Below are 25,377 nucleotides of genomic sequence, written 5' to 3'. Positions count from 1 at the left end.
TGGAAAAATAATGTCGTTATAAATGGTTATGTCTTGTGTTTTTCCATCAGCATTTAATTTCTGCTGAGGTTATTCCAAGTAGTAGTAGTGTGCTTACTAAAACCATTCAATTTCTTGTAAGAGTTGCAACATTGTGTGTAGATTGCAAGACTTCACTCAAAATTCAAATCTGATTTGATAGCTTTGATTGTGCAATTAGGAGTTATACAATACTAAACATAAACAATAAAGTATAATTTCTTTTGAAGATGTTATAAAATGAAAACAAAGTCTAGTGGAACAAATCATAGCAAATATCATTCAAATTATGGTATCGGTCAGAACAATTCTCTTCTAGCCTTTGGCATGACTATTCTCATTATTGTTCCATTGGCCCCTTCATCCAAAACTCAGATGTACAGTCCAGTACAATATAGGCACATTTGTCTTTATATACTCCATTCAGCTTTAATGAATTATTTTGGCTTATTGTGTCTTGTCATCCTATTTTTTTTGTAATTTGGAAATATGCTAAACCATATTCTCCTGAGGAAGATAGTGTGAGCACTTGGAGGTGTGTCATCTCCTTGGATTTTATTCCTTTCAGGAAGGTTACTTATTGAACTATTAACTTAGAAATGAGAGATCATTACACATTCAGAGAATAATTACTTACTTTGAAACTACTTGGTTTGGAAAAAAAAGAACAAATGTAGATCTCATAAAAAATACAGATGGATGGGCTTTATGACTTACCAGCTTTATTTTTATTTTTAGCGGTTTTATTTAGGCTTATATTAATTAACAACATTCCATTTATTCTCAAATTTAGCTAGCGTTTGATTCTAGCGGAAAATTATAATAGGTATACCGGAATCATGCAGATTTCTGTAAAACATGCTCTCTTGACTGTTGCTGTTTAAGAAACCTAATCTAGTCAAGCACCTATCCATTTCAATTGAACAGTAAATTCCTTCAAAGGCTCTTCAACACTTAATGTGGAAAATCTGTGGATTTAATAGTTGGCCGACCAAATTATTTATAAATAATCTCTGTCTTACTGTGTTCCCTTCTTTCCATCCAGGCTTGACCACCTCATCCCACAAACATGCATCGGCGACACACCACTCTCCGGGAGAAAGGGAGGAGGCAGGCCATCCGAGGCCCAGCCTACATGTTCAATGAGAAAGGCACCAATTTGACATCTGAAGAAGAACGTTTCTTGGACTCAGCAGAATATGGCAACATCCCAGTGGTACGGAAAATGCTAGAGGAATCCAAAACATTGAATTTCAATTGTGTTGATTACATGGGACAAAATGCCCTGCAATTGGCAGTTGGCAACGAACATCTGGAAGTCACCGAACTTCTTCTAAAGAAAGACAATTTAGCAAGAGTTGGAGATGCCCTCTTGTTAGCCATCAGTAAAGGATATGTACGGATTGTGGAAGCAATATTGAACCATCCAGCCTTTGCACAAGGACAGCGTCTCACTCTAAGCCCACTCGAGCAAGAATTACGAGACGATGATTTTTATGCTTATGATGAAGATGGAACACGCTTTTCCCATGATATTACGCCTATTATACTTGCTGCTCATTGCCAAGAATATGAAATTGTTCATATATTGTTACTGAAAGGGGCACGGATAGAGAGACCTCATGACTACTTCTGTAAATGCAATGAATGCAATGAGAAGCAAAGAAAAGACTCATTCAGTCATTCTCGATCAAGAATGAATGCCTACAAAGGATTAGCAAGTGCGGCTTATTTGTCTCTATCTAGTGAAGACCCTGTCCTTACAGCTTTAGAGTTAAGCAATGAGCTAGCAAGACTAGCCAACATTGAGACAGAATTCAAGGTAATATAGAAAACTTCTATACTTATATCTTTATTTTGTCCAATTGCTTTTGTGCTCTCACAATAACCCTTGGTCTAGATTAGATTATATGTTTAGTATATGCATGGAAATGTTATGTTCTTTTTTTCAAATGGCAGCCATGGCAAAAAGAGTATCAGGACTGAGACCAGGGTGAATAGTCAATATTTGTCAATATTTGTCTTCTGAAAATTTTCCATTCAGTTTTAGAGAAGAAGCTACTGTTCATGACAATGGACTTCACACTTCCAGAAACCAACAGAGGTTTTAGAAGGGAAGACTATTGGCCTGCAGTATGAACAAATAAATATATTAGATTTTCTTATCTGCATTCTTTAGTTGTGACCTTGACTTGAGCCAGCCATCTGAAATACATATGCAATATATTATTCCTATAAAGATAACATGTCTGTATGAAATAAGTCAGTAACAGGAAATCTGATTTCAATCTTGTTTTCTTCTACATCTTTATGCTGAGAAAAGAATTTCCACTTGACAGGTTGACAGAATATAATATTTTGATATTTTCCAGTTGTAAAAAGATACATATTTTACAGACTGTTTTAAAAAATCTTCCTGTGAAAAATCACTGTGGCTGTCTGTATTTTATTAAAAAGAATGAAAGAGAGACTGCAAGGTTCATTCTTTTTTTTTAAATTAAAGTCTTCTTTTGATGTTTAGTCACTATCAGTTTATTATCCAGTCTTAAAATGACTTAAGGCACAGCACTGTTATGAGAAAGACAATGATAACAGAATATTACCAGTTTTGCTTGAAAGATTGCAAGTATTGAAATTAAAGCATGAACACTCCTATTTATGTGACTGCCTCCTTAATTTTGGGTATTCTTTGAAAATAGTGGCTTTTAGGTCCCCGATTCATTTTGTTTTTGGATTGTGAGAATTGCATCTTGCCTATTGCTTCTGTTTATCGTGCACCTTTTTCTTTGTGCTATTTGGAGCCAGGTACCATTCTGATGCTAGTGAAATGTGATTCATATAACCTAGAAGCAGGAGATGTCACACTTAGTTAATGTCTAAGGACAACTTTTAGCTTGGTGGTTGGATGGAGAGCATAGCACGACAATGAGATTTTGTTGGTGGCACCTTGGGATGCATTTGTTCAGACTACAACCTCAGCTTATAACCATAAAGGCCTTTCATTAGTACCCAGATAGTTTAAATGTGTTCAGATGGGCTTAAACTCATGCTTTCCTAAGGTTTAATTACCCCAGGTTAAAACAAGCATGAAATGCTCTAATCTTCGCTACCAGTTCGGAACTGGGAGCTCGCGCGCGGCACTTCTGTGCATGCACAGGGTGTCCGCGATGATGTTTGGGTGGGTGGGCATCACTGCCACTACTGGTTCACCCAAACCAGGGCAAAGAGGCAGAATACCACCTCTTAAACCCTAAAATAGAAATGAGAAGGAGATATAAATCATATTTAAAATGAAATGAGAGAGTCAGAATTGAGCGATAGGGCACAAATACTGGAATATTTTGCCTATCTTACCTTTGATGGAGAAATCACTGACACAAGAAAGTCATGGCTGTTGGCACAAAATAATCAAGAAGTCTGATTTCTGCTAGATTAAAGAGAAAGTGAAGTAAGTTTCATGCAATAAAAATGACTTCAGGCAGTACCGTTATGAGAAAGACAATGATAAGAGTATATTGCCAATTTTATTCTTTTTATTCAAAAGATTGCATGGAAATATTGGAATTAAAGCATGAAATCAAGGAGTGCAGGTCATCCTTGTTTATCGACTGCCCCATATAGCGACTGTTCATTACAATAATGATGAAACAGTAACTTTGTGACCAATCCTCACATTGTAAGGTCCGTAAAGCAAAAGAAAGCCAGGGTTAAGATCGCAAACATAAGTATAGTTTCTTTTAACAACTGCTTCGCTTTAAAATCAAGTTCCTGATCCCAACTGTAGTCAATAAATAACGACTATCTGTAGTTTATATTTATTTAATTAATTTGTAACCCTCCTTTATTGTTTTTACCTATAACTCAAGATGGCGAACATATCCAACGCGACTTCTTCCTCCTATTTCCCCCACAATAACAATCCTGTCAGGTGGATTGGGTGAGAGAGAGTGACTATGCCAAATTTACCTTGGCTTTCAAGGCTAAGGCAGGATTTGAAGTCATGGTCTCCCTCTTACTAATCTTGTGCCTTAACCATTACACCAAACTTGCTCTCTCTGCTTTATATCCTCACATTTAAGAAAAGTAGCATGGCATGTTCCAGTTGAAAAATTGGTTTTGAACAAGTTAGTGGCATTGCAAACCTGATCAAATTACATTAAAATTAGCTGGTCATTGACTTACAACCATACATTTAGTGAATGTTCAAAGTTATGTCACTGGAAAAAAAGTGACCAAACCATTTTTCACGCATGCATATCCCCATGATCACATGATCAAAATTTGGATGCTTGGCAACTAATTCATATTTATGATGATTGCAGTGTCCTGCATTGATCACCTTTTTTGACCTTCTGACAAGGAAAGTCAATGGAGAAGCCAGATTCACTTAACAACTGTGTTACCAACTTAACAACCGCAGTGATTCACTTAACAATTATAGCAAGAAAAATCATAACATGCGGCAAAGCTCACTGAACAACTGTCTTGCTTAGTAATGGAAATGGTGGGCTCAATTGTACTCATACATCAAGGACTACTTCTATAGCATCTTTTGTAAATATTCAGAGTTAGGAATAGAACTGACTTTAAGGAGAAGAGGTGAGATAAATGATGATACAGATAAATGCAATGATGCTGTTTAATATTACACCATCGGGATTCATATTTTTCTGGGTAATATAAGCAAAGGCTTGTAAGTCCTGTCAAATATTTTACATCTGGGCTTTGCCATAACTAGATGTTATTTTTAAGAGAGTGTGTGTTTGTGTGTGTCTGTGTGTGTACTTTCAAATTTTGACTCAGCATGGTGACTAGTCCATGCTGTTTCCTTGCCAAGATTGTTTGGAAAGCGTTTGCCATTGCCACCTCCCTAGAGCTTAGAGCCGTGTTGGTGAACCTATGGAACGTGTGCCAGAAGGACCATGCAGGGCTGTCCTGCACGGGATGCATGGCCTTGCTGGCTCCTCTTCTGTGTTCCTGTGGCCACTTGTGGTCTGGCCAGTTGTCCTTCACATGTGCAGGAGTGCCGAAACCCAGAAGGGCAGCGTTCCGTTGCACATGCGCATGCTGGCACCCGAACGTATGGGTGTCTGACATGTGCATGTGTGGTGGCTAGCTGTTTGTTGAGTGTGCACACATGCTGGAACCTGGAAGTTTAGGTGCCAGCATGGACATGTGTGATGGAATGCTGCTTTTCTGGGTTTCGGTGCTGCTGCGTGGCTACGCATGAGGCTACGCATTCCTTGCAGTGTGGACAGTAAGGCTACCCATTCCTTGCAGGATGGTTTTGCGTGCCATTTCCGGCATGCAGGTCAGCACACGGTGACCAAAAAGGGTAGCCTTCACTGGCTTAGAGAAAATGGGACTGGCCCAAGGTCACCCAACTTACTTTGTAACCAAGGCAGGATTGCTGGTTCTCCTGATTTTTAGCTCCTGATTTTTAAGTACCATTAACCACTGCACCAAACTGTTGCCTATAAAAATATTATACTTTTTAAAAAATGTCTTTTTTTAAAGAGTCTTTTTTTTAATCTTCCTGAATTGCACCTGGGTAAGATTGGAAGGATCTGCTTTGCAATGAATAATTACAGATTATTTTTTGAAGATCAGTTAAAGAAGGTGCTTCTGTATTCTTGTTGATGCCATAAATGTTCCCTTGCAATGGTCTGTTGACCCAAATTCTATGTGACATGCAAGTCGTCTTCGATTTACAACCTTTTGTTGAGCCACCATTCAAATTTACATTGGCCCTGGAAAAAAATGACTTAGAACTGGTCCTTGCATTTACTTTCCATTGCAGTATCCCCACAGTCACGTGATCAAAATGTGGGCACTTGGCAACCAGCAGTGCATTTACAATGGTTGCAGAATCCCAGGGCCATATTATCACCATTGGAGACCTGCCCAGCCAGTTTCTGACAAGCAGAGTCAATGGGGGAAGCAGAATTCACTTAACAAGTAATTTGATTAACAACTATGGCAAAAAAAAAATTGGTGTGACTACTTAACTATTGTCTAGCAACAGAAATTCTGGTTCCAATTGTGATCATAAGTAGGGCTACCTGTATAAATCACCACTTGTTAAGAAAGTTGTGAAAGTTTTTGGGTGTGGTGGTTAAGGGTGCTAAGGATACCCAATTCTATTTCTTGTTTCCATCCAAACCTAAGGAAACTACTGAAGTTTAGAATCAGTGTTTGGGAATGATGATTGGTTGGGGGTGTTGGTTAAACAAATGAATCTCTATTCTATTCCTAAAGATCTAACTCGTAGATTCAGTGTAAGCAACTTTCTGCTTATTTTCAGCATAAACAACTTTCTGCTTATTTTCAATGTAAGCAACTTTCTGTTCAGAAAGAGTAAGAATAATAAGCCAAGGAAATTAAAAAGCCTAAGATGAAAAGGGAAAGGTAATACAGATAAAAAAGAGTTTACATAAAATCATTCACTAAAATGCTCTACACCTTTTAATCCTTGAAAACCATCCAAGCTTCTACCTCATTTGTGCACTAATTCACCTATTCCTTTTGAGTTTTGTTTTGTTTTGAAATTTCTCCTCTTTCTTTTTCAGGCTGCCATTAATTCCATCCAACCATGACTTTATTGGTCTCTCCTTATTTTTCTTGACCTTCATTTTTCCATTATAAATTCATTTTTTTATTCAGTCATCGTTCATTGTCTTAATATGACCAAAGCATTTATTCACATTTGCATTTAATTCATGTTCATTCAGCACTTCTCAAACTCATTTCTTCTTGCTTTACAATACCTACCTCTTAAGTAACCCCTTGACACTATATTTAATGTGCTTTCAAGAAACCCCTTGACAATATATTTAATGTGCTTTCATGTTTCTCTTGACTTATTCAATTCTCATTTCCTTATAACAAAAAGGACAGAAGAAAGATCTTATACAATGGGTCTGGCACCAGCATTGATAGCTTCCATTTTCATGTCACTCTTCAACATATCACTGAGATAAATCTCTTAAAAAAAGCTTCTTCCAGTATTCTCTGATGTCAGTTCCATCCCATAATTTCCTTTAAATTTCATTCACTCTCCTGATGGTTGTTTAGTTATAACTTTTCACCAATTCTGAAAATATTTTTTAAAAATATATAATGTCAAAATACTTCTGTAGTTTCTCTACCTGATTTAATTTGAATTGTTCTGTGATCTCTTTGATTGCATTCTTTGCAACTACAAATTTCACTATATAGAATAGAATAGTAGAGTTGGAAGGGACCTTGAAGGTCTTCTAGTCCAACCCCCTGCTTAGGCAGGAAACCCTACACCATTTCAGACAAATGGTTATCCAACAACTTCTTAAAGACTTCCAGTGTTGGGGCATTCACAACTTCTGGAGGCAAGTTGTTCCACTGATTGATTGTTCTAACTGTCAAGAAATTTCTCCTCAGTTCTAAGTTGCTTCTCTCCTTGATTAGTTTTTACCCAATGCTTCTTGTCCTCTCCTCGGGTGCTTTGGAAATTAGCTTGACTCCCTCTTCTTTCTGGGAGCCCTGAGATTTTGGAACACTGCTATCATGTCACTCCTAGACCTTCTTTTCATTAGACTAGACATACTCAGTTCCAGCAACCATTCTTTATATGTTTTTATATACCGATTACATGTTTCTCTCACTCTAATTTTTGGCAATACTCATTCTGATATTATTTTGACTTCATCCCACAACCTCATTCACTCCATCATTCGGTAGAGCATTCTTTTTTGTACTTCTCATTAGCATAACTCCAGACATTTCTCTGGCACTGTGTAACATAATTATTTTCATTCTGTTCCAAACAGCTTCTACATCCTTTTTCCTAATGTCAATTTCCTATTCATTCTGTGGGAGATAATTTACCTTCAAATGTTTTTTTAATTCAAGATGCATACTTTCTTTTCCTGCAGATATTCTATTTTTCTTGTCATTTCTTTCCCTTTGTTTCTCTTCTTCAATGCCTATCTTTTCTCAAGATCGTCTCTCACCACTAGAAAAAAAATGGTATTCTTCATTAATTCTGTCAACCTTTTATCATAAGCCACCAATCAATGGTGCATTTAGATGGATATTAATTCCTTTTCCATATATGCATGTGAATAGATTATTCTGGATTGCATTCAATCAAAATGTTACCCAATTTTTCTCAAAACCCATCTCTAGTTTTTCCATTATCATCATTCACTGCAACTTGATGATGATGATGCTATCCATTCAATCATGTCTGATTGATTCTATGGAGCAGCTCTCTCCACATTTTTCAATCTTGTACAGCTCCTTTCAGTTGCTTTAAGTTTTGGCTGGTGTCGGGTTGGATGGTATCTGGCCATTGTGCATTTGGTGGCCTCATTTCCTTTTACCACTGACCATTCCAAGCAGAATTGCCTTTTCCAGTGAGTTTGATTTCATGACACAGTTTAAATAAGTAAGGTAGAATCAGTCATCAATTATTTGGATGAGAGGATAGATGGGGAACTCATCAAATTTGCAGATGACACCAAGCTAGCAGGAATAGCCAACATTCCAGAAGATAGGCTAAAGATACAGAAGGATCTTGACAAACTTGAACATTGGGCACTATCTAACAAAATGAAATTCAATGGTGAAAAGAGTAAGGTTCTACATTTAGGCAATAAAAATGAAATGCACCGGTACAGAATAGGTGGTAACTTGCTCAACAGTAGTAACTGTGAAAGGGATCTTGGAGTCCTAGTGGACAATCATTTAAATATGAGCCAGCAGCGTGCTACAGTTGCCAAAAAACCCAACACAGTTCTAGGATGCATTAACAGAGGGATAGAATCAAGATAACATGAAGTGTTAATGCTACTTTATAATGCCTTGACAAGACCATACTTAATCAGTGGAACAACTTGGCTCCAGAAGTTGTGAATGCTCCAACACTGGAAGTTTTTAAGAAGAGATTGGACAACCATTTGTCTGAAATGGTATAGGGTTTCCTGCCTAAGCAGGGAGTTGGACTAGAAGACCTCTAAGGTCACTTCCAACTCTGTTATTCTAGTCTATTCTAATCTTTTCTAGTCTAGTCTAGTCCAGTCTAGTCCAGTAGAGTCTAGTCTAGAATGTTGTGATTTTGCCTTCCAGCAATATATCTGGTTTTATACACTCCACCCCTGGCTTGTTTCTCACCTTTGCTGTACTGATGCACAACATGTAGCTAACATCAGCCTATGGGTTGTGTCATAGAAAAATCCAATCAAAGAAATAGAAGACAGTAACACAAACCAATAATTCTTACTTTGAGATTCAGAGATTTATTTCACAAATAATTTGGAACATGAACAGCCATCATAACATCACTTACATAACATTGTAACATCACTTACATTAATAACCCATTGCAATGAGGTCCACTGACATAGCAGGTCCATCAGGGACAGCTATAGGCCACTGGCCCTGAACTCGTCTCAAGCCACACTTTTTATACTTTTCTGCACACATTTCAGAACTTACTTCCTTGTTCTTTCTTACTGACAGTCAGTTTCCACTTATACCCATGTACATCTAAAATCTTCATCTATCTGCTACTTTCAATTCCTTATTTCTCACGATTTCATCCTTCTTATTCCAAATATACTCATGAAACTATCTACTTTGCACAAATTGCAACTGTTCAGCTGTTTACAAATATTTCTGCTACATTATGAAATCATCCTAGCTAAAACTTTGGTTCATGTCACTTTCTAGGGGCCTGCTATTTTCCATTTAGGCCCCATCAAATCCAAAAGATAAATAGGCTATATTTTCATCTCCCACAGTTGCTACTTTTATATGCATTGATAACAACTTATATAATATCAATGTATACTTTATCATGTTTATACTTTCAAATTTTAGCTCTTTATTCAAAATTAGACATTCTTGTATTTAATCATCCGAATATATGTCATGGTAATGATTTAAGAGATGAGCAGCTGCTACGACAATGTAATGCTGGGAATGAGTCAGCAAGTTTTTTGGGCTGATATCACTTTAAGAGCTTGTAATAAGAAGAGGCCCTGTTGGGCATATCTCTCTCTCCATGTGTGCTTTCATGCAGTAATTGCTGATTGCTGTTGGTTTGAGGTCTGACTAAAGTACATGTATGTATATATTCTTTGTAGCTAAAACCACTATTTAAATACAAACCTCTGTTTACTGTAATTGCTCCTGAATTGTTTCACATAGTCACACTGTGCACACTCTGACAATATAACCCTCAAAATCTAACCACCTTAATTCAGTTCAATAACATCTTTCCTTTTTCTGCTATACAGACAATACATTTTTTTTTACATTACTTTCCATTTGTTAATTCATTTTCTTTACCATTTATTCACACACACACACACACACACACACACATACAGACTACTGGTATCCATTATGAATTTGGTCAATCAAGGCTTTCCCATAACATCTTTTAGTAACATTTTAGACCATTTAAATTAACTGTTTTCGTATCCATGCCACATACAACAGGACCTGTGCGTACCAGTGAGGATAGAAACCCATAGTTTGGGGACATTATGGCCAATATGTCAGAAGTCAGTCGAAACTCCAGTTTTATCTCAAGCAAGTTCCCATTATTTAAAGTAAGGAAGGCTTTGTACTGTAGAGGCATCCTGCAAGCCAGCATAATTATTGCCTGTGTAGGAGGTATATACAGTTAACTAAAATACATCCAGGATGTACAGAGATAAAAGATATGGAATAAAATATATTTAAAAAGAGCACATCAACAGATAAAAGATTTTTAGTGGAAAAAATAACAAGAATGGAAAGTCTGTTCAGACTGCTTTTTATTGTTCTTACTCCCCCAGGTGGGTTGTTATTTTTGAAAAAAAAATACAGGTTGGTGAGGCATTTCAGCTTGGCACACTTTGCTAGGTCTAAGGAGGCCATGTGTATTATTTTCTCTCTCTTTGCTAGGTCTAAGGAGGCCATGTGTATTATTTCATCAAAATAATTGCATGGAAAAAGAAAGCAGGTAGGAATCAAGTTCCTAGAATGTAAAAGGAGGAACAAACCAACTGATAAATTGTGAAAGAACTCAGGAACTGTTAATAGGCTCTTTATTGTACATATGAGAAATGTTTTTTTTTTCATCAGCAGAGTTGCCATGCTCATTGAGATCAAGTGAAAGAGAACATCAAGCAGTAGCAAGCAAAGGAAATGCTGTTCTCCGTAGAGAATTGCTGCATGAATGTTGAGAAAATATGAAGTCAAAAGATGGGAAAGAAATAGAAGAGAGAGACATCAGCAGGTTTACAAAGGTGTCATATCTACTTGTCCATTCAGCTATTTGACATGACTCAGTAATGGTCAAATGCTACTTTTATTCTTTTTTTGCAAATCAGTTTAGATTTCTTTTCATGGTAGTCACTTGTGGGAAAATATACCATGCTCCCCCCCAAAATAAGACCTCCCCCCAAAATAAGCACTTGGCCTTATTTTGGGGGAGGTCTTATTATTTTTGAGGTGCAGGATACGGCGAGTGTGATCACCTCATAGCTGCTGCTGTGTTGCAATATTTTTGGGGAGGGCTTATTTTTGGGGGAGGATTTATTTTAGCACATGTGTTCAAAAGCCCGATTGGGCTTATTATCTCAGGAGGTCTTATTTTCGGGGAAACAGGGTATATTACTTTTAAAATAATTTCTTTTTTTTAATCCCTATATTTATTTGTTACATTCAGGTTCTACCATTCGTCCCATAGCTCAGAATGTATATATAGTACATCCCCTATCTTACCCTCACAGCATTTCAAAAATAAATAAAAAGATGATGATTGGCTCAAAGTCAACTGCTTGGCTGGGTCTAGATTACCTGACTCAAGAAGATCATTTGATTCCCCCTATCTAAGCCTGGGCTGTGTAACTGTTATGCTACATGATTCACCAGTGAATTGATTATATCTAATAGTAGCCTTCAACTCCTCAGATGAATCTTTTCACTCCTTTCAATCCAGCTATTGCATTTTTTTTCTCAATGAAAGTTGGAATAGCCTTTTTAGCCATCAAACATATTAAGGAATCATGGTTAATGATTCTGAGTCTCTAAATAATTTGGTTCATTGACAGATTGAACATTGGTTAAGTGTCACTGTTTTTAATACCTGAGGAGAATAAGATGGAGTTGCCCTTATTCATATATAGATAAATCCTCTATTAGATTTGGATGTCTCAGACAAAGTTTTTTATAAGTGCAATGAGAGATAATTACCCATGAAATAGAATCAGAAAATGTATGGTTAACATCATTATTTTTTTAAAATAGCCTGTGTGGAATTCCATCTATCTTTCTTTTTACTTAGCTCTAGCTTTACAAAGAATTGCCCCCAAAGAAACTAATATAAAAAGGCTATAAAGAATGTTAAGAGCCAATTTTTGCAGGGTGAACTTGGTGGCTGGATATAATTCTGAAAAATATCATGTAATAGCAATCCACCTCAAATTCAGAGTTATTGATTTAACATCCGTTTTTATCCTTCTGAGGATAGATGTTAATCCAGTCAATATTTAACTGAGGAAAAAGTATCTGCTCCTAAATGAAATCATGTCAATATGTTCAGTTAGAAAGCTGGTAACTTTCCATCAGAAAATTGAAATAATAATCATGGCAAGTTTAAAATTGTAGCAGTGAGAGAAGGTCATACATTGAGGTATCAAAGATAAATCAACAAACAGTGGAATGGAGAAACTGAAAATGGTACCATTAAGAATAGGTAGACTAATATATGCCAACATATCTTATTGTATTTATTCCTCTATCGGTACTTTGACCAGTTTCCATTTATTTACTTTTTAAAAATGTTTTTCAAAGATTTCCCCTCGATTGATGTTAATTTTCTCAAATACAGGCTTTTTATCAAAAATTCAACTAATATAAGCTATCTCTGTAAATGAAACTATCCCCCTTAGAAACATACATGATTGCATATCCCATAACAAGTGTGTGTGTTGGGGAAGATGGTCGTATGTGGATTTTTGATCAGAGAAAGACTGGACAGTATGTATTATTTCAATTTCTATAGCTGCCTAGCCATACAAACGTATGGATTTACAAGGGTTGAAAAAAGCTATAATATAAACAAGTTAAATAGAAGTAGAAATGACCATTTGGGAGGTAGGGGAAAACTAGTTAATCATGAACAAGTCAAATTCAAACAAGGGCTCACCTAATATTCTGATCTAATGTTTTGAAAACAGCCAGCTCTTCAAAGCTTTTTTGAAGACAAGCAGGCAAGGTTGAAGCTAGGTGGACTTTGGGAAAATTTATTGAAGAAGGCAGATGCAGCAACAAAGAAAGAATGTTTCTTGATCCAGTAAAATGACATTGTTTAATAGATGGGACCCAAAGCCTGCCAAGCCTGTTGTATCTTCCCAGAAATAATTGGAGACAGATGGTCCTGCAAACAAGAACTCTATGCCATATACTTCAAAATCTTGAGTTGCATTGTACAGATAACCAATACAAACAGAGACAGGTGGTCATACAAATATGCAGGGTGGTTCATTGATGTTGCTCAGCCAAACCATTGGTGGATCTTATAGGTTTCTTCTTTATAAACGCAGAGGAAATTTCTTGTATATTCATAATTATGACTTTCTTCATAGAACCTACAGTTGGCATGAGCTTAAATAAACAATGTCAGCAATTTGCTGCAGGGTTTTTTGACAGAAGGGCTAAGTTTAAAGTACTTGAAGATGCTCCACTTCATGCATAAAAAACCAACAAAAATTTGACTAACAAATAGGTAGAATGAGAGTCTCCAACATATACTTTGTTAAAGGGAAATGATTGTCTAAATCTATAGGCTTTGAAGAAAAAGATAGCCTCCATTTTTCATATCAATGCCCCAAGTTAATTAGAAAAGCAATGTTCCTGGTGAATTGTACTGACATTCCTAAAACATTCACAGTTATTCACAATCACAATAGTTTGGGATAATCCAGGGATGAAATGCTACTGGTTCGGACCAGTTTGCCCAAACCAGCAGCATTTTTTAATGTTCCAATGATCAGCTATGTGATAATCAGCTGTGCCGCATGATTAGAATCTTGCAGCACAGCTGATTGTCGCACAGCTGATCATCCGAACTGGATATAAACCATGTGGCACAGCTGATTGTTACACAGCTGATAGTCGGAATGTTAACAAATGCTACTGGTTCGACTGAACCGGCAGCATTTTTTAACATTCCGATGATCAGCTGTGCAACAGTCAGCTGTGCCACACGGTTTATATTCAGTAGAAAGCAGTAAATCCTCCTTCCTATCAAATCTAAATCATACAGCACAGCTGTTCCCCCCTCACTGTTCTAATTACCTTTGCAGACTCAGAAAAGGCTTCTTAATCCTCCTTTTTCAGCACTGTGTGGTAACACCTATGATGCACATGCATGCATGAAGCAAACCAGTAGCAAAACGAACCGGTAGCAGACTTCAGAGCATTTCACCCCTGGGATAATCTAATTAACTGATCCTCTGATGGTAGTTTTGCAATGCGTTTCTGAAAAAGGGAGAAGCTACATTGCATTATGTCATACCTTGGAATTGTAAATTTGATTTGTAAATTATGTGTTTCAGTTGGTTACATCCTTTGCTTTGCAGACATAATTCATGGTTTGCAAATTGTCACATAGCACATTTTATAGTGGAAGAAATAACATGTTAAAGCATTGTTTCACACGATCTAGCATGGTTACAAAATATATTAAAGATATTTATACTGTAAATGTCCTATTGTTTGACCATGAAAACCACTGTTATGAATACTTTCTATGGATTGCACAGATTTAGTATATCACTCAAAATACCATGGAGAAGGGCAATGGCATCCAAAATGCCGACCAAGTTCTAATTTAAGGCTTAGCACAAGGAAACAACACCTGATTCATTACAATATGATAAAGTTTTCATCTGATCTGAATGCTCTTTTAGGCTGTAAAATAATGGTTTGGTATTTATTTGATATTAGAAGTATGACACACACACACACACACACACACACACACACGTGTGTGTGTGTGTGTGTTGTATTTGTGCTGATAAATAAATAAAGGGAGACTAGTATAGATCTATTTCAAGCTATTTAGCTCTCATCAGCTAGCCATACCCTTACTGGGATTTGAACCTGGGCTGTGTTACATATTAGGCAGATTTGTTAGCCACTAAGCCACAGGGTCTCCTCCTTATCAGCTGAGCCAGGGAAATAGGTATGTATTTGTGTTACAACCCCTGGTATGCCCAAATATGGGAGGGAGCTCACTACTCCCCCTTTCTGTCCTTCGGCTCATTACAGAGCTGACAGCTAAATAGCTTGAAATAGATCTATACTCGTCTCCCTTTATTTATTTATCAGCACAAATACAACACAAATATAAAAAGGCAACATTAAAAATAAAAATATGGTTTTCTGCCTGGATGGTCCCTCTGTAATGAGCCGAAGGACAGAAAGGGGGAGTAGTGAGCTCCCTCCCATATTTGCACATACCAGGGGTTGTAACACAAATGCATATATAACAAACTCCATTTGCACTTTTGTTTTATAAACAAACCCCATTTGCACTTTTTTTTCAAACTCAGTGGCAAGTTGCTGTAAGATAATTGTTTTATTATTATGTCACGAGGTTCCAATTGCAGCTTTACAGATTCAAGTAAACATATTTTGAAAGACACGGAGATCACATGATCCATGACAGGCTATTCTTGCACTGAAATTAATTAAGTTCTGATTCTGAATGGGTTGAACACCCTTGACATAATACTTGGAAATTGTTAATTACTTTGACCTGCATGTCACCAAATCATTTGGTAGATTATTTCAGAGCAGCTGCTGTTAAAAAACAAATCTGAATTATATAGGAACTTGTAAAGAAAACAGGAGTTTGTTCTCCAACTCAGGTCACTATGTGCCCTGCTCTGTTTAATTAAAAACAGAAAAGGTTCACCTAAATGGGCCACTCACAAATGTATCTCCCAAGTGCAACCCTCTTTGTCTTCATATTTATCAGGCAGTGCCACCAAAGATGTTTCTCGCATGGATAAGTCAATTACTTTTCTCTAACAGCTTGGAAGTAGACCTATGAGGATTAAAAGGTACTATTTAACTCCATGCAGGAGGTTTTAAAAAACCCACCTGCATTTGAAAGGAACAGCAGTTTGCAGGCACTACCTGCAAGGAAGCAGGTGTCCCATTTCTTAAATTAGGAGGTGAAATAAAGAAGAGCAGTCAGTATAAAAATGGTTAGGTGCTCAAGGTTCATTTATTCAAAAGATCACCTTTTCGTAGAGAATTTGATAGTGTCCTTCTTCACACCCTTCTCTAAAAGTTGTACTTAAATAAAATCCTTGAAATAAACCATGGAAAGGTTGGCCAAGGTTAAACCTTCATTGCTTCCATTTCACAGGTAGACTATTCTCTTTATTACCTAGTTACATTTATTCGTGTAACACAGCAAAAGACCTTTTTCATTTTTAAATGGAATTCACTTCTCACATATCGATATCATTTTTAGTCCTTGAGACAGAGAGCAATACTTATATCATTTTATGAAGTAATCTAAGCAAATTAAATTATAGCATGGCATAGAAGGACAAGGTTTGTTTTCATCAGTCAGAAAAATCTATAAGCTTTCAAATCACACTCATTGCATACCCTTGCAACTCTGGTTAAATCCCAAATTTCTTGATGTTTAAAAAGTACTAAGGTTCCACTTTTCTTTTAAATTAGTTCACAGTTACCTGTGTACAATTGTATATTTCTAGGGCTGAGAGAATCAATGCAAAACAAGTCTGTGTTACTGTACACTGAAATGTACAGAATTATATCTGTTTTCTTTTACCTTTACTTTTACTTTACTTTACTTTTATTTGCTCTTATAGACCGCCCCCTCTCCCAAAAGGGACTCGGGGCGGTGTACAGTCCATACAAAAATACATCACATGAATAATTAAATAATTAAATAGTTAAATTGTTAAATAGATAAATATGGAGGAGGTTAAAAAGAACTGTGCAACTAATTAAAGTATCTAAAATATAGTTTTAAAAAACCCCTAAAAAATATCTCATAAATTTAATTTTAAAAATAGTTCCCCTAAAATACCAGTTAAGAAATATATCTGTCAGGAGGTAGAAGTTATGAATGTGCCAGGCCAGCTAATCGGAAGAGGTGAGTCCACCTTTCTTAAGATATAAAAGGGTCTAACCTCTTATGGAAATAGCTGTCCAGAGTTACCCTGAGGTAAGATGGGCAGAGGTTGGTTCCAGCAGGCACTGCTGCTGGTTCGCTCATGTACGCGCTTTGTGCAGGCGTGTGCTTGATGTGTGCTGCGCATGCATGCACAGTGCAATAAAATTGTACTTGTGTATTTGTATGGGTTTTTTAATTGGAAAAAAGATGGATCTCAGCAAGCCCGTTCAATGCTCATGACTGCCCTGTGGTAGAGTCGACATCAGCTGTCACAAAACTGTTCTGACATAAATCCTTAGCACATTTTTATATCTTTAAAAACATGTTCAAGTTCATAAGCAGACTGAAACAAAACAAAACAACATGTACCGATTTGGCCAGCCATATCATTTCTATCTCAATATCCAGTGTGAAAATTTCAAACTTTTTTGTGGCACATATATTATCCTTGTCTACAAGAATTTCACCATGTTTTTCAGCAGAGGAGAAACTCAGTGAAAGAGTGCAGATTTAAAAAGGCAAATGCGTTGAGCAAATTACACTGATGGCAGAATGATGTAATCATTTTCTTATATTTTTGGACAGTTCTATTTTCAGAGACTAAGGACAAACAATATGATTAATTGTAGAATGACATTTAGGCCAATGGAAATTATTTTCAAACTAATCTGTAAGCAGTACACTCTTACCTGCAAGTAAGTCCCTTGAAGTCAGTGGGATTTAGTGGATTTAAAATTGGCATGGGTGCTAAAGTGAATAAGCAAAAAGATAAAACTTTTTTATTTTTTTCCTTTTTTCTTTTGGCTTGGAGAAATCAATGTTGCGACTAGATTCCTAAAAATATTATTAAAAAGGCTTTACAAAGAGATGGACAGAAAATAATTACCCTAAATAGATCAGCAATAGCCAGTTAATTTTCCATATATATTCATTCTGTTCCTGTTTTGAATAGCTTTTGATTTTTTCATTATTGCCAATCCACTTTCTCTTTCTGATACTTAACAAACTTTTTAAAAAAATGCATTTTTGAGCTAAGCTGAAAAGTCAGAAGGACATAACTATTTGTCAGTTTTAGTTTATGTCCTCATTTGTTTTTGCTTTTATTCCATTTTTAAAAAAACTTTCTTTTCATTTGTTGTATGTATGGTCAGAACTGTTTCTCAGTAGAGAGATGTCCATTACACCCAATAGTAATATAATTCCGGGGCTGAAAAAAGCAAGAAAATGGAAGGGAGGGAGAAAGGGAGGGAGGGGGAAGGAAGAAAGGAAAGAAGGGAGGAATGAATATTGGTAAAAGAAGTCCGAGATTTGCACTGCAATAGGTAGAGGAGACAGCACTATCCTCTTGACAATCAACTATTTATGATGGCTTAATTTTAATACAACATAAAATTCTTATCTAGATTTGTTAGGTCAAGTGTCTGGTAAGTTTCTGCTGATTTTAAATCAGGGAGTCTGACTACTGTTATCACTGACTTGCCTTTACAATATGCAAAGAATCTTACCATCTTTAGCAATGAATAGGAAGACATCAGAAACTCAAATGATGTCAGCCAGATTTTCAGCTCCTTTGAATATAAGTAATAGTAAAACTTTGTCTATGTGCATATGTTCTTCTTCAAGGTTGGACAATGATAATTGCTTTTGGATATAAAAGATTTAAATTTATATCATGGCTGGAGGTCATTAGCAGACCAAAGTGGGACCACTATTAGGCTAAAGGAAGCTATTTCAAGTGACAAACTGGAACAGACTGAAAGTCCCCATACTTACATTCTGTCCAGAACAATCAATACACAGAACAGAAAAAAATATGGCATTATGGAGCAATGTTCTGTACAGGCTGGCTACTTCAGATATGAAGATATGAAAAGCTTGTAGCATTCCCCAGCCCAGGCAGTATTCAGCAGCCTGTGGCTACTTCACAATATGAGAAAACCAGGACCTCTTAAAGTAATTATTAAAGGCCAGCCTGTGTCGCTTGATGGCTAGTGATGATTGTACTGGGGTCAGAGAGAAGCATGTAAGAAGAACAAGCAGGAAGATCCCCACATACTTCAAATCATGGGTCTTTTTGGACCAATTTGATAACAGAATCTGGGAAGCAGGAAAATTGCTACCTAGAAAATGCTTCTTGACTTCAAACCCTACATTATTATAGATTATTGACACTGTTATGGTTTAGCTTTATGCTCCCCCTTCTCTCCAGATACTTCTTTTTCAGATTCATTCCTTATATCAACAACAACAACAACAACAATAATAAATTGAATCAAAAACCAGGACATTTCAAAGTCACCCTATGATATCTCTGTTCTAATTCTCTTGTTAGCCTAGGCGATGTCATACCATTACTCAATTCTCCTAGCATCCCAGATTCTTAACTGAAATAATGAAAAGGATTGTTCACCGACTGGATTAACTGACATTTTTGCTAGATGGCTGCCAAATAAGAGTGATGAATTGCACTTGATATGGTTTTGAAAGCATCTCTGAAAAGCTGTTTATGCACCCTAGTTAGAAATAGCATTCGTCCAAATGCTTGAAATATTCAAAATAAGGAGAAAGGAGGTACATTCACTCCTGTGTTGCCTGCCTCTAGTTTCCAGGTGTCTAATCAATGTAAATGTGATAAATAAACCAGGAGTATTTGCATTGGCTTGAACACAAGCTCTGTTGATGCATATCTCCCTTTCCTACCTGATAACATGAAAAAGAAACAGAATTAGGAGCAGAGCAGTGCTTCTTTTTACTTTATTAATATAACATAGCACTATAATACAGGTAGAGGAATGATAGATAGATAGATAGATAGATAGATAGATAGATAGATAGATAGATAGATAGATAGATAGATAGATAGAGTGAGTGAGTGAGTGAGTGAGTGAGTGAGTGAGTGAGTAAATAAGAGAGGTGGTTAAACCATCAGGCTAGGCAACAGAGGACTTTGAGCTCTTATCCTTCCTTGGGTATGAACCCTGCTGCAGGACTTTGGGCCAGTAATTCTCTCTCAGCCCTAGGAAGGAGACAATGGCAAACCACACCTGAAAAACTTTTGTCAAGAAAACTGCAGGGACTTGTCCAAGCAGTCTCTGACGATGAGAACACTATTGAATGGAAGGAAAAAAAGAGAGAGATAAAGAGATAGAAAGATCAGTTGAGGCCAGCACTCGTCTTCTCTCCCTTTTGAACACTGAAAGATCAGCGTCTAGGAAATTGTTAGCCTCAGAGGTTGCCTGATCCCTATTTTTAAAAAGCCATTTGGGCAGATGGACGACCTGATCGTGAAATATCCTCTAATTTTTAAATCATTAAAGACCTTAGTTCCCAGTGCGCAGAGAGTGAATCTGCATGAGTTTCTCTTTCATTTTTCTTTTTAAATTGTCGGGTTCTGGTCATGACAAAAACAAAAACATTTGAGCAGGGCAGGTAGAGATTACACCTTGACCTTGAAAGCTTTATCTCTAGAGAAAAAAAAAACTTATTCAAAACATTTTGAGTGAATTTTTTTGAGTGGGATATTAAATAGCTGCAAATTTCTTGTGGGTATTATGTACATAATCTGTTATTAACTTTTTATTCTCTTGCCATTAAGTGAACCTAGAAAGAAGATAAAGTTTAAAAACACTCCCACTCATGTCACCTTGCACTTCTGTTTCTTTTGTCTACTGACCTAATTTCATTATGGGTTAACCCTTAGAAATTCAGAAGAAAGGAGGAGCCCCTGAATTATGATCATCAAAGTCATAAAATGCCTTATAGGTTGTTTTTTACAGTCCAAAAAATTTTATAAGATGCAAATTTTGTGAATTACCTTGTACTTTGTCAGATGATTGGTGAGCATTATTAAAGCTAATAACTTCAGTAAATGTTGTTAGATTGAAAAAGTGCTACCAGACACTAATAAACTCTCCTCCTGCCTGATCTCTTATTGTGGGAAGATTATGAAATAGTGCAACTATGGATGTTTTTTTTAAGTCGGTACTCAGGGAAAGAAAACATAAACATTAAAAATGTTTCTAGGTGTTTCAAACCACGAACCTTCTGCTTGCAGTGTTAAACCTAAGTGTTAAAATCACTGAGCTATTGTAGCATTGCATGGTAAAGCTGTCTGCAAAAATATTTAAGACCAAAAAGCAGTAGTAAAAGATTTTTTTTATTTTAAAGGTGGCCGTTGTGCCTTTATGTTTCTTGTCTTATGTTTCATGTGTATTTCATGTCTTTAACTTCACATATATAAATACATGCACATATATAAAAATACCTACGTCCAGACAGAGTGGTCATAGAAAAGGAGAGCATGTTTATGGAGATTCTCAATTCTCCTCAACTGAGGAAGCTTCTTGAAGAGAAGTGAAATGTTTTCAAGGAAAATGCCATGAAAGTCCAGTTGCCTTTTGGAAAAACACCTTTGGGACAGAAAGAAATTAACAATTGCTTTCCTAAGATTTAAAAAAAATAGAAAGGAGAACTTCTCCAGTGGGATAGATTAGTGGTCAGCTGTCTAGACTGTGTATCTTACCAGTTGTTGCCAAATATCTAGCCCGACAGGATTTTATTAAAGTAGTTTGGAGCCAAATAGCAGGAACAGTTTAAGAATTTAGGGCGAATGTTAGTCTAGTCTCATGCTGTCTATGCTGATTGGATGTTGCTTTCCAATGTTAGGAGCTCTCTCTTTTTTTCCCAGTCCTGTTGCATGAAAGCCTTTTAGCTGAAGATATATAAGAATTAACTGGGACACATCCAATCATGTGCTTAGCTATTAGGTTATGATATGAAGATCCATTCACACCATCATCAGCTGAGATGATGAGATATTAAGCTGAAACCGAAAATAAATAAACCTTGTTTGGGGAGTTAATTCAAACTCTGATATTGCATGTTCTCGTATTGATCAGTGTCTGTAGAAACCAATTTTCTGTTTCTTCTTGGAAAAAGACTTTCTGCTGAATTTCTAGTTCAAAAAGAAGAATTCTTACCATAATATAGTTACTAATATAGTGGCTTACTTGTATCTAACATTTTCCAGCAACTGGCTTTCCATCCAGGTTTGATGACCATTGGTTTGGTTGACTGGTAATGATGGAAAGTGTCCAACGTCTGAGACTGGGAAATTATACTTTAGACAATGTTCTTTCTTGAGCTTAGTGTCAGCCCTGGAGGCCATCTTTTTCTTTGGATTTTCAGGGCTGCCACACTTAGTGCTGTGGGAAACTGGGAGGGAAGATTTCATGGAGTGGTAGAGATATATAGCCATGACAACATTATTTTCTTGGAAGTGAAGGACGTTCAACCTGCACTTGGAATAGTGTGACTGGGAGGCATCTCCAGTTGGGACAGTGCTTTGATTGGACCATATGATGGACATGTGGGTGCTGGGTAGGGGCTTGGACTTTCTTTTGGGGGGGGGAACCTGGAAGCTTTCAGATTAGGGTTTTCCCAGATATGCCAATATGACATCTCTAATAAAATGGAACTTTGAAGAACTTCAAGTCTCTTCTTTTGTTGGGGTTGTTACTTGGAATCCTGCCACTTAGTAATAAGAACAAATGAAATATATTGCTTGGAAATTATTTTTGGCAATACTACTAAGCGGAAAAAGAATGGATTCATGATATTTCAAAACTGGAGTAATTTCTTGGCACAGCCTTTTACTCATTTCTCTAAAGATATTACTCATTGCTATGAGAAAAGTTGTCGCTTTCTTCTGGATATATATATATATATATGGGGGTGTGCCGTTTGCTATGTGCATGTGAAACATCTTCCAAGACTTTTAATATTACGCTGTTAAATAAACAGCACTTTTTAATAATAATGAAATAGGAAAATATGGTTGCAACCTTGTGTTTTATTTACCTTGTTAATTTGGAAAGGAAGATACAACTACATACTCCTAAGTCACGGAAAGAACTTGCAGATGGGAATAGTAATTTCTGAAGTGTTTGTATGTGTATGTTATTATCATCAGCCTGGTGAGAGGTTAGGAACTCTGAATTATTCAGACCTTCCAGAAAACTCATAACAACAGCTACAGAAAGCACTTTACTATTTCTTTGATATAGCCTCCCGCCCTCAGAAAAAATAACAAGTACAAGAAGAAAGAAAATGAAAAATATCTGCAAAAACAGCAGCACAGAGGAAACAATATAGATATATAGTATTACCAATCAGCCTAGTTTTTAAACACAATAGGTTTTATTTTAATTATATTAATGGAGATGATGCTGTTAAACAGAAAGAGAATACACAATCCGGGTTGGTGAATTGGGGGGATGCACTGTTTTTCCCAATATTTATTTATTTATGTATATTAGATTCATATCAGAGGTGATATTCAGCAGGTTTTGACCAGTTCTGGACAACGGATAGTGGAAATTTTGGGTAGTTCAGAGAACCAGTAAATACCACCTCTGACTGGCCCCGCCCCCATCTATTCTCTGCATCCCGAGTCCCAACTGATCGGGAGGAAATGGGGATTTTGCAGTAACCTTCTCCTGGAGTGGGGTGAGAATGGAGATTTTATAGTATCCTTCCCCTGCCATGCCCACCACCCACACCCACCAAGCCATGCCATGCCACGCTCACCAAACCACGCCCACAAACCCAGTAGTAAAAAAATTTGAATCCCACCACTGATTCATATACATTTTTATAGTCAGAATATCATAGATGATATCCATTATGGATATCATGTCCATAATTCTTCAAATAGGATTAAATTTCAAGTGTGGAAGATATAATTTAAATGCACAACCACATATTTAAACTGCATTGATCTTATGGATATTAAAACTGCCCAGAGACACTTAATGGTGAAAAGGATGGCAAACAAATGTAATCAATCAATCAATAAAATAAATTAAGCCAAACTTTGGCCAATCTATATCATTATTTTTTTAAAAAAATTGTAAATGTATTCTTTATTTTAACAACAGCACAATATACTGTATAGGTTACACATTAATGACAAAATGAAACAATCAGTAAAAAAAAGTAAAGGAAAAAATAAAAGCAAGAGAAAAAGGAAGATCAAACACAAAATCTAGCTTATATTTTTATATTTATAAGTATTCACTGGTTTGCAAAAAAATATAATTAGATACAAAACATTATTGTAAACAATAAAATCTATGCTAAGAAAGAACATATTTCTTCATCCTTATATGCGGACAAGAATAGATAATTCACACACTTTCAAAAAGCAATCCTTAATATCTGGAATAATTATTACTGAATATTTATTAGTTTAAGCAGCCCACATGTACAATTAAAACATAATTCCCCACAGACAGTTAGATTCCAGAGCTTTGGTATATAATTCAAAAGCAGCAATAGATTAACAGTTTTAACATTTAAATATTTTTCTCATAAATCTACTTAAAAACGTTCAAGTCCTATGCCAAAAAAGTGTCAACCTATATTATATGAGTGTCACCTCACTCATTTTACACTTCCAACATGATATGGGTTGTTAATTAATCCTTTTTAAACATTCCCAATAAACTTTAAAAGAGTTTCTGATTGAATTAGTCTCGAATTATAAAAATCATATTTAATATTCTTTAAGATCTTAAATACACGTTGCTATGAGATACTGCAACTCTGCATTCCAAAGTTCCTTCAAATAATTTAATGATGATTTCACTATTTATATTTTAAAAAAGGACAGCAAGCTTAGAATAACCTAAAATGCATTCCAATACTGATTGCAATGTAGGAGCTTTAGGAACTGCTAATAGTTCCTGAAGGAACTATGAGGATCCCGCTGACAAATAAATAGACGTTTTTACTGAATGTGCAGCCAATTCACAATTTTACAGAATCAAATTCCTTCTCCTTGATTGCTGATAAGCTACTTCAAAGTATTAATACCTAGTTCACCACAATTAAACAAAAATAAAATTTACTATTGTTTTTAATTGGAATGATACCAAAATGTAAAATTATTACATGAATAGTAATGCATTATACTTCCATCCCAACATTTTCCAGTTATGTCTTGTAGTCTTTAATGCAGGCAGTACAATAGAATTGTGGTTAAAAATCACAATTTTAAAAATGTGATTATTTTCCTGCTATCTTGTTCACTTCGCTGGTACACAAATGTGTATGTGGATCCATTTGCAAATAGATACACATGCACACATGTTTTCATGTTT

The 25,377-nt window shown here is 36.1% G+C and overlaps 1 protein-coding gene across 2 annotated transcripts in view; it reads left to right on the top strand.

Annotated features, from left to right (window-relative positions):
• Nucleotides 1-1,087: 1,087 nt before the first annotated feature.
• Nucleotides 1,088-25,377, top strand: part of TRPC7 (transient receptor potential cation channel subfamily C member 7) — a gene marked incomplete at both ends in the record, with an annotated part of 146,777 nt that continues 122,487 nt past the window's right edge. For both annotated transcript variants that reach the window (XM_081962760.1, XM_081962759.1), the window contains one exon: nt 1,088-1,840. In XM_081962760.1, the coding sequence (XP_081818886.1) occupies nt 1,088-1,840 (753 nt within the window). The remainder of the gene's footprint in view (nt 1,841-25,377) is intronic.

This window comes from Natrix helvetica, assembly GCF_964273705.1.
Source record: "Natrix helvetica genome assembly, chromosome: 1".
NCBI classification, from domain to species: Eukaryota; Metazoa; Chordata; class Lepidosauria; order Squamata; family Natricidae; genus Natrix; species Natrix helvetica.
The sequence above is the reverse complement of the archived record's forward strand: the minus strand, read 5'-3'. Positions and strand labels throughout refer to the sequence as shown.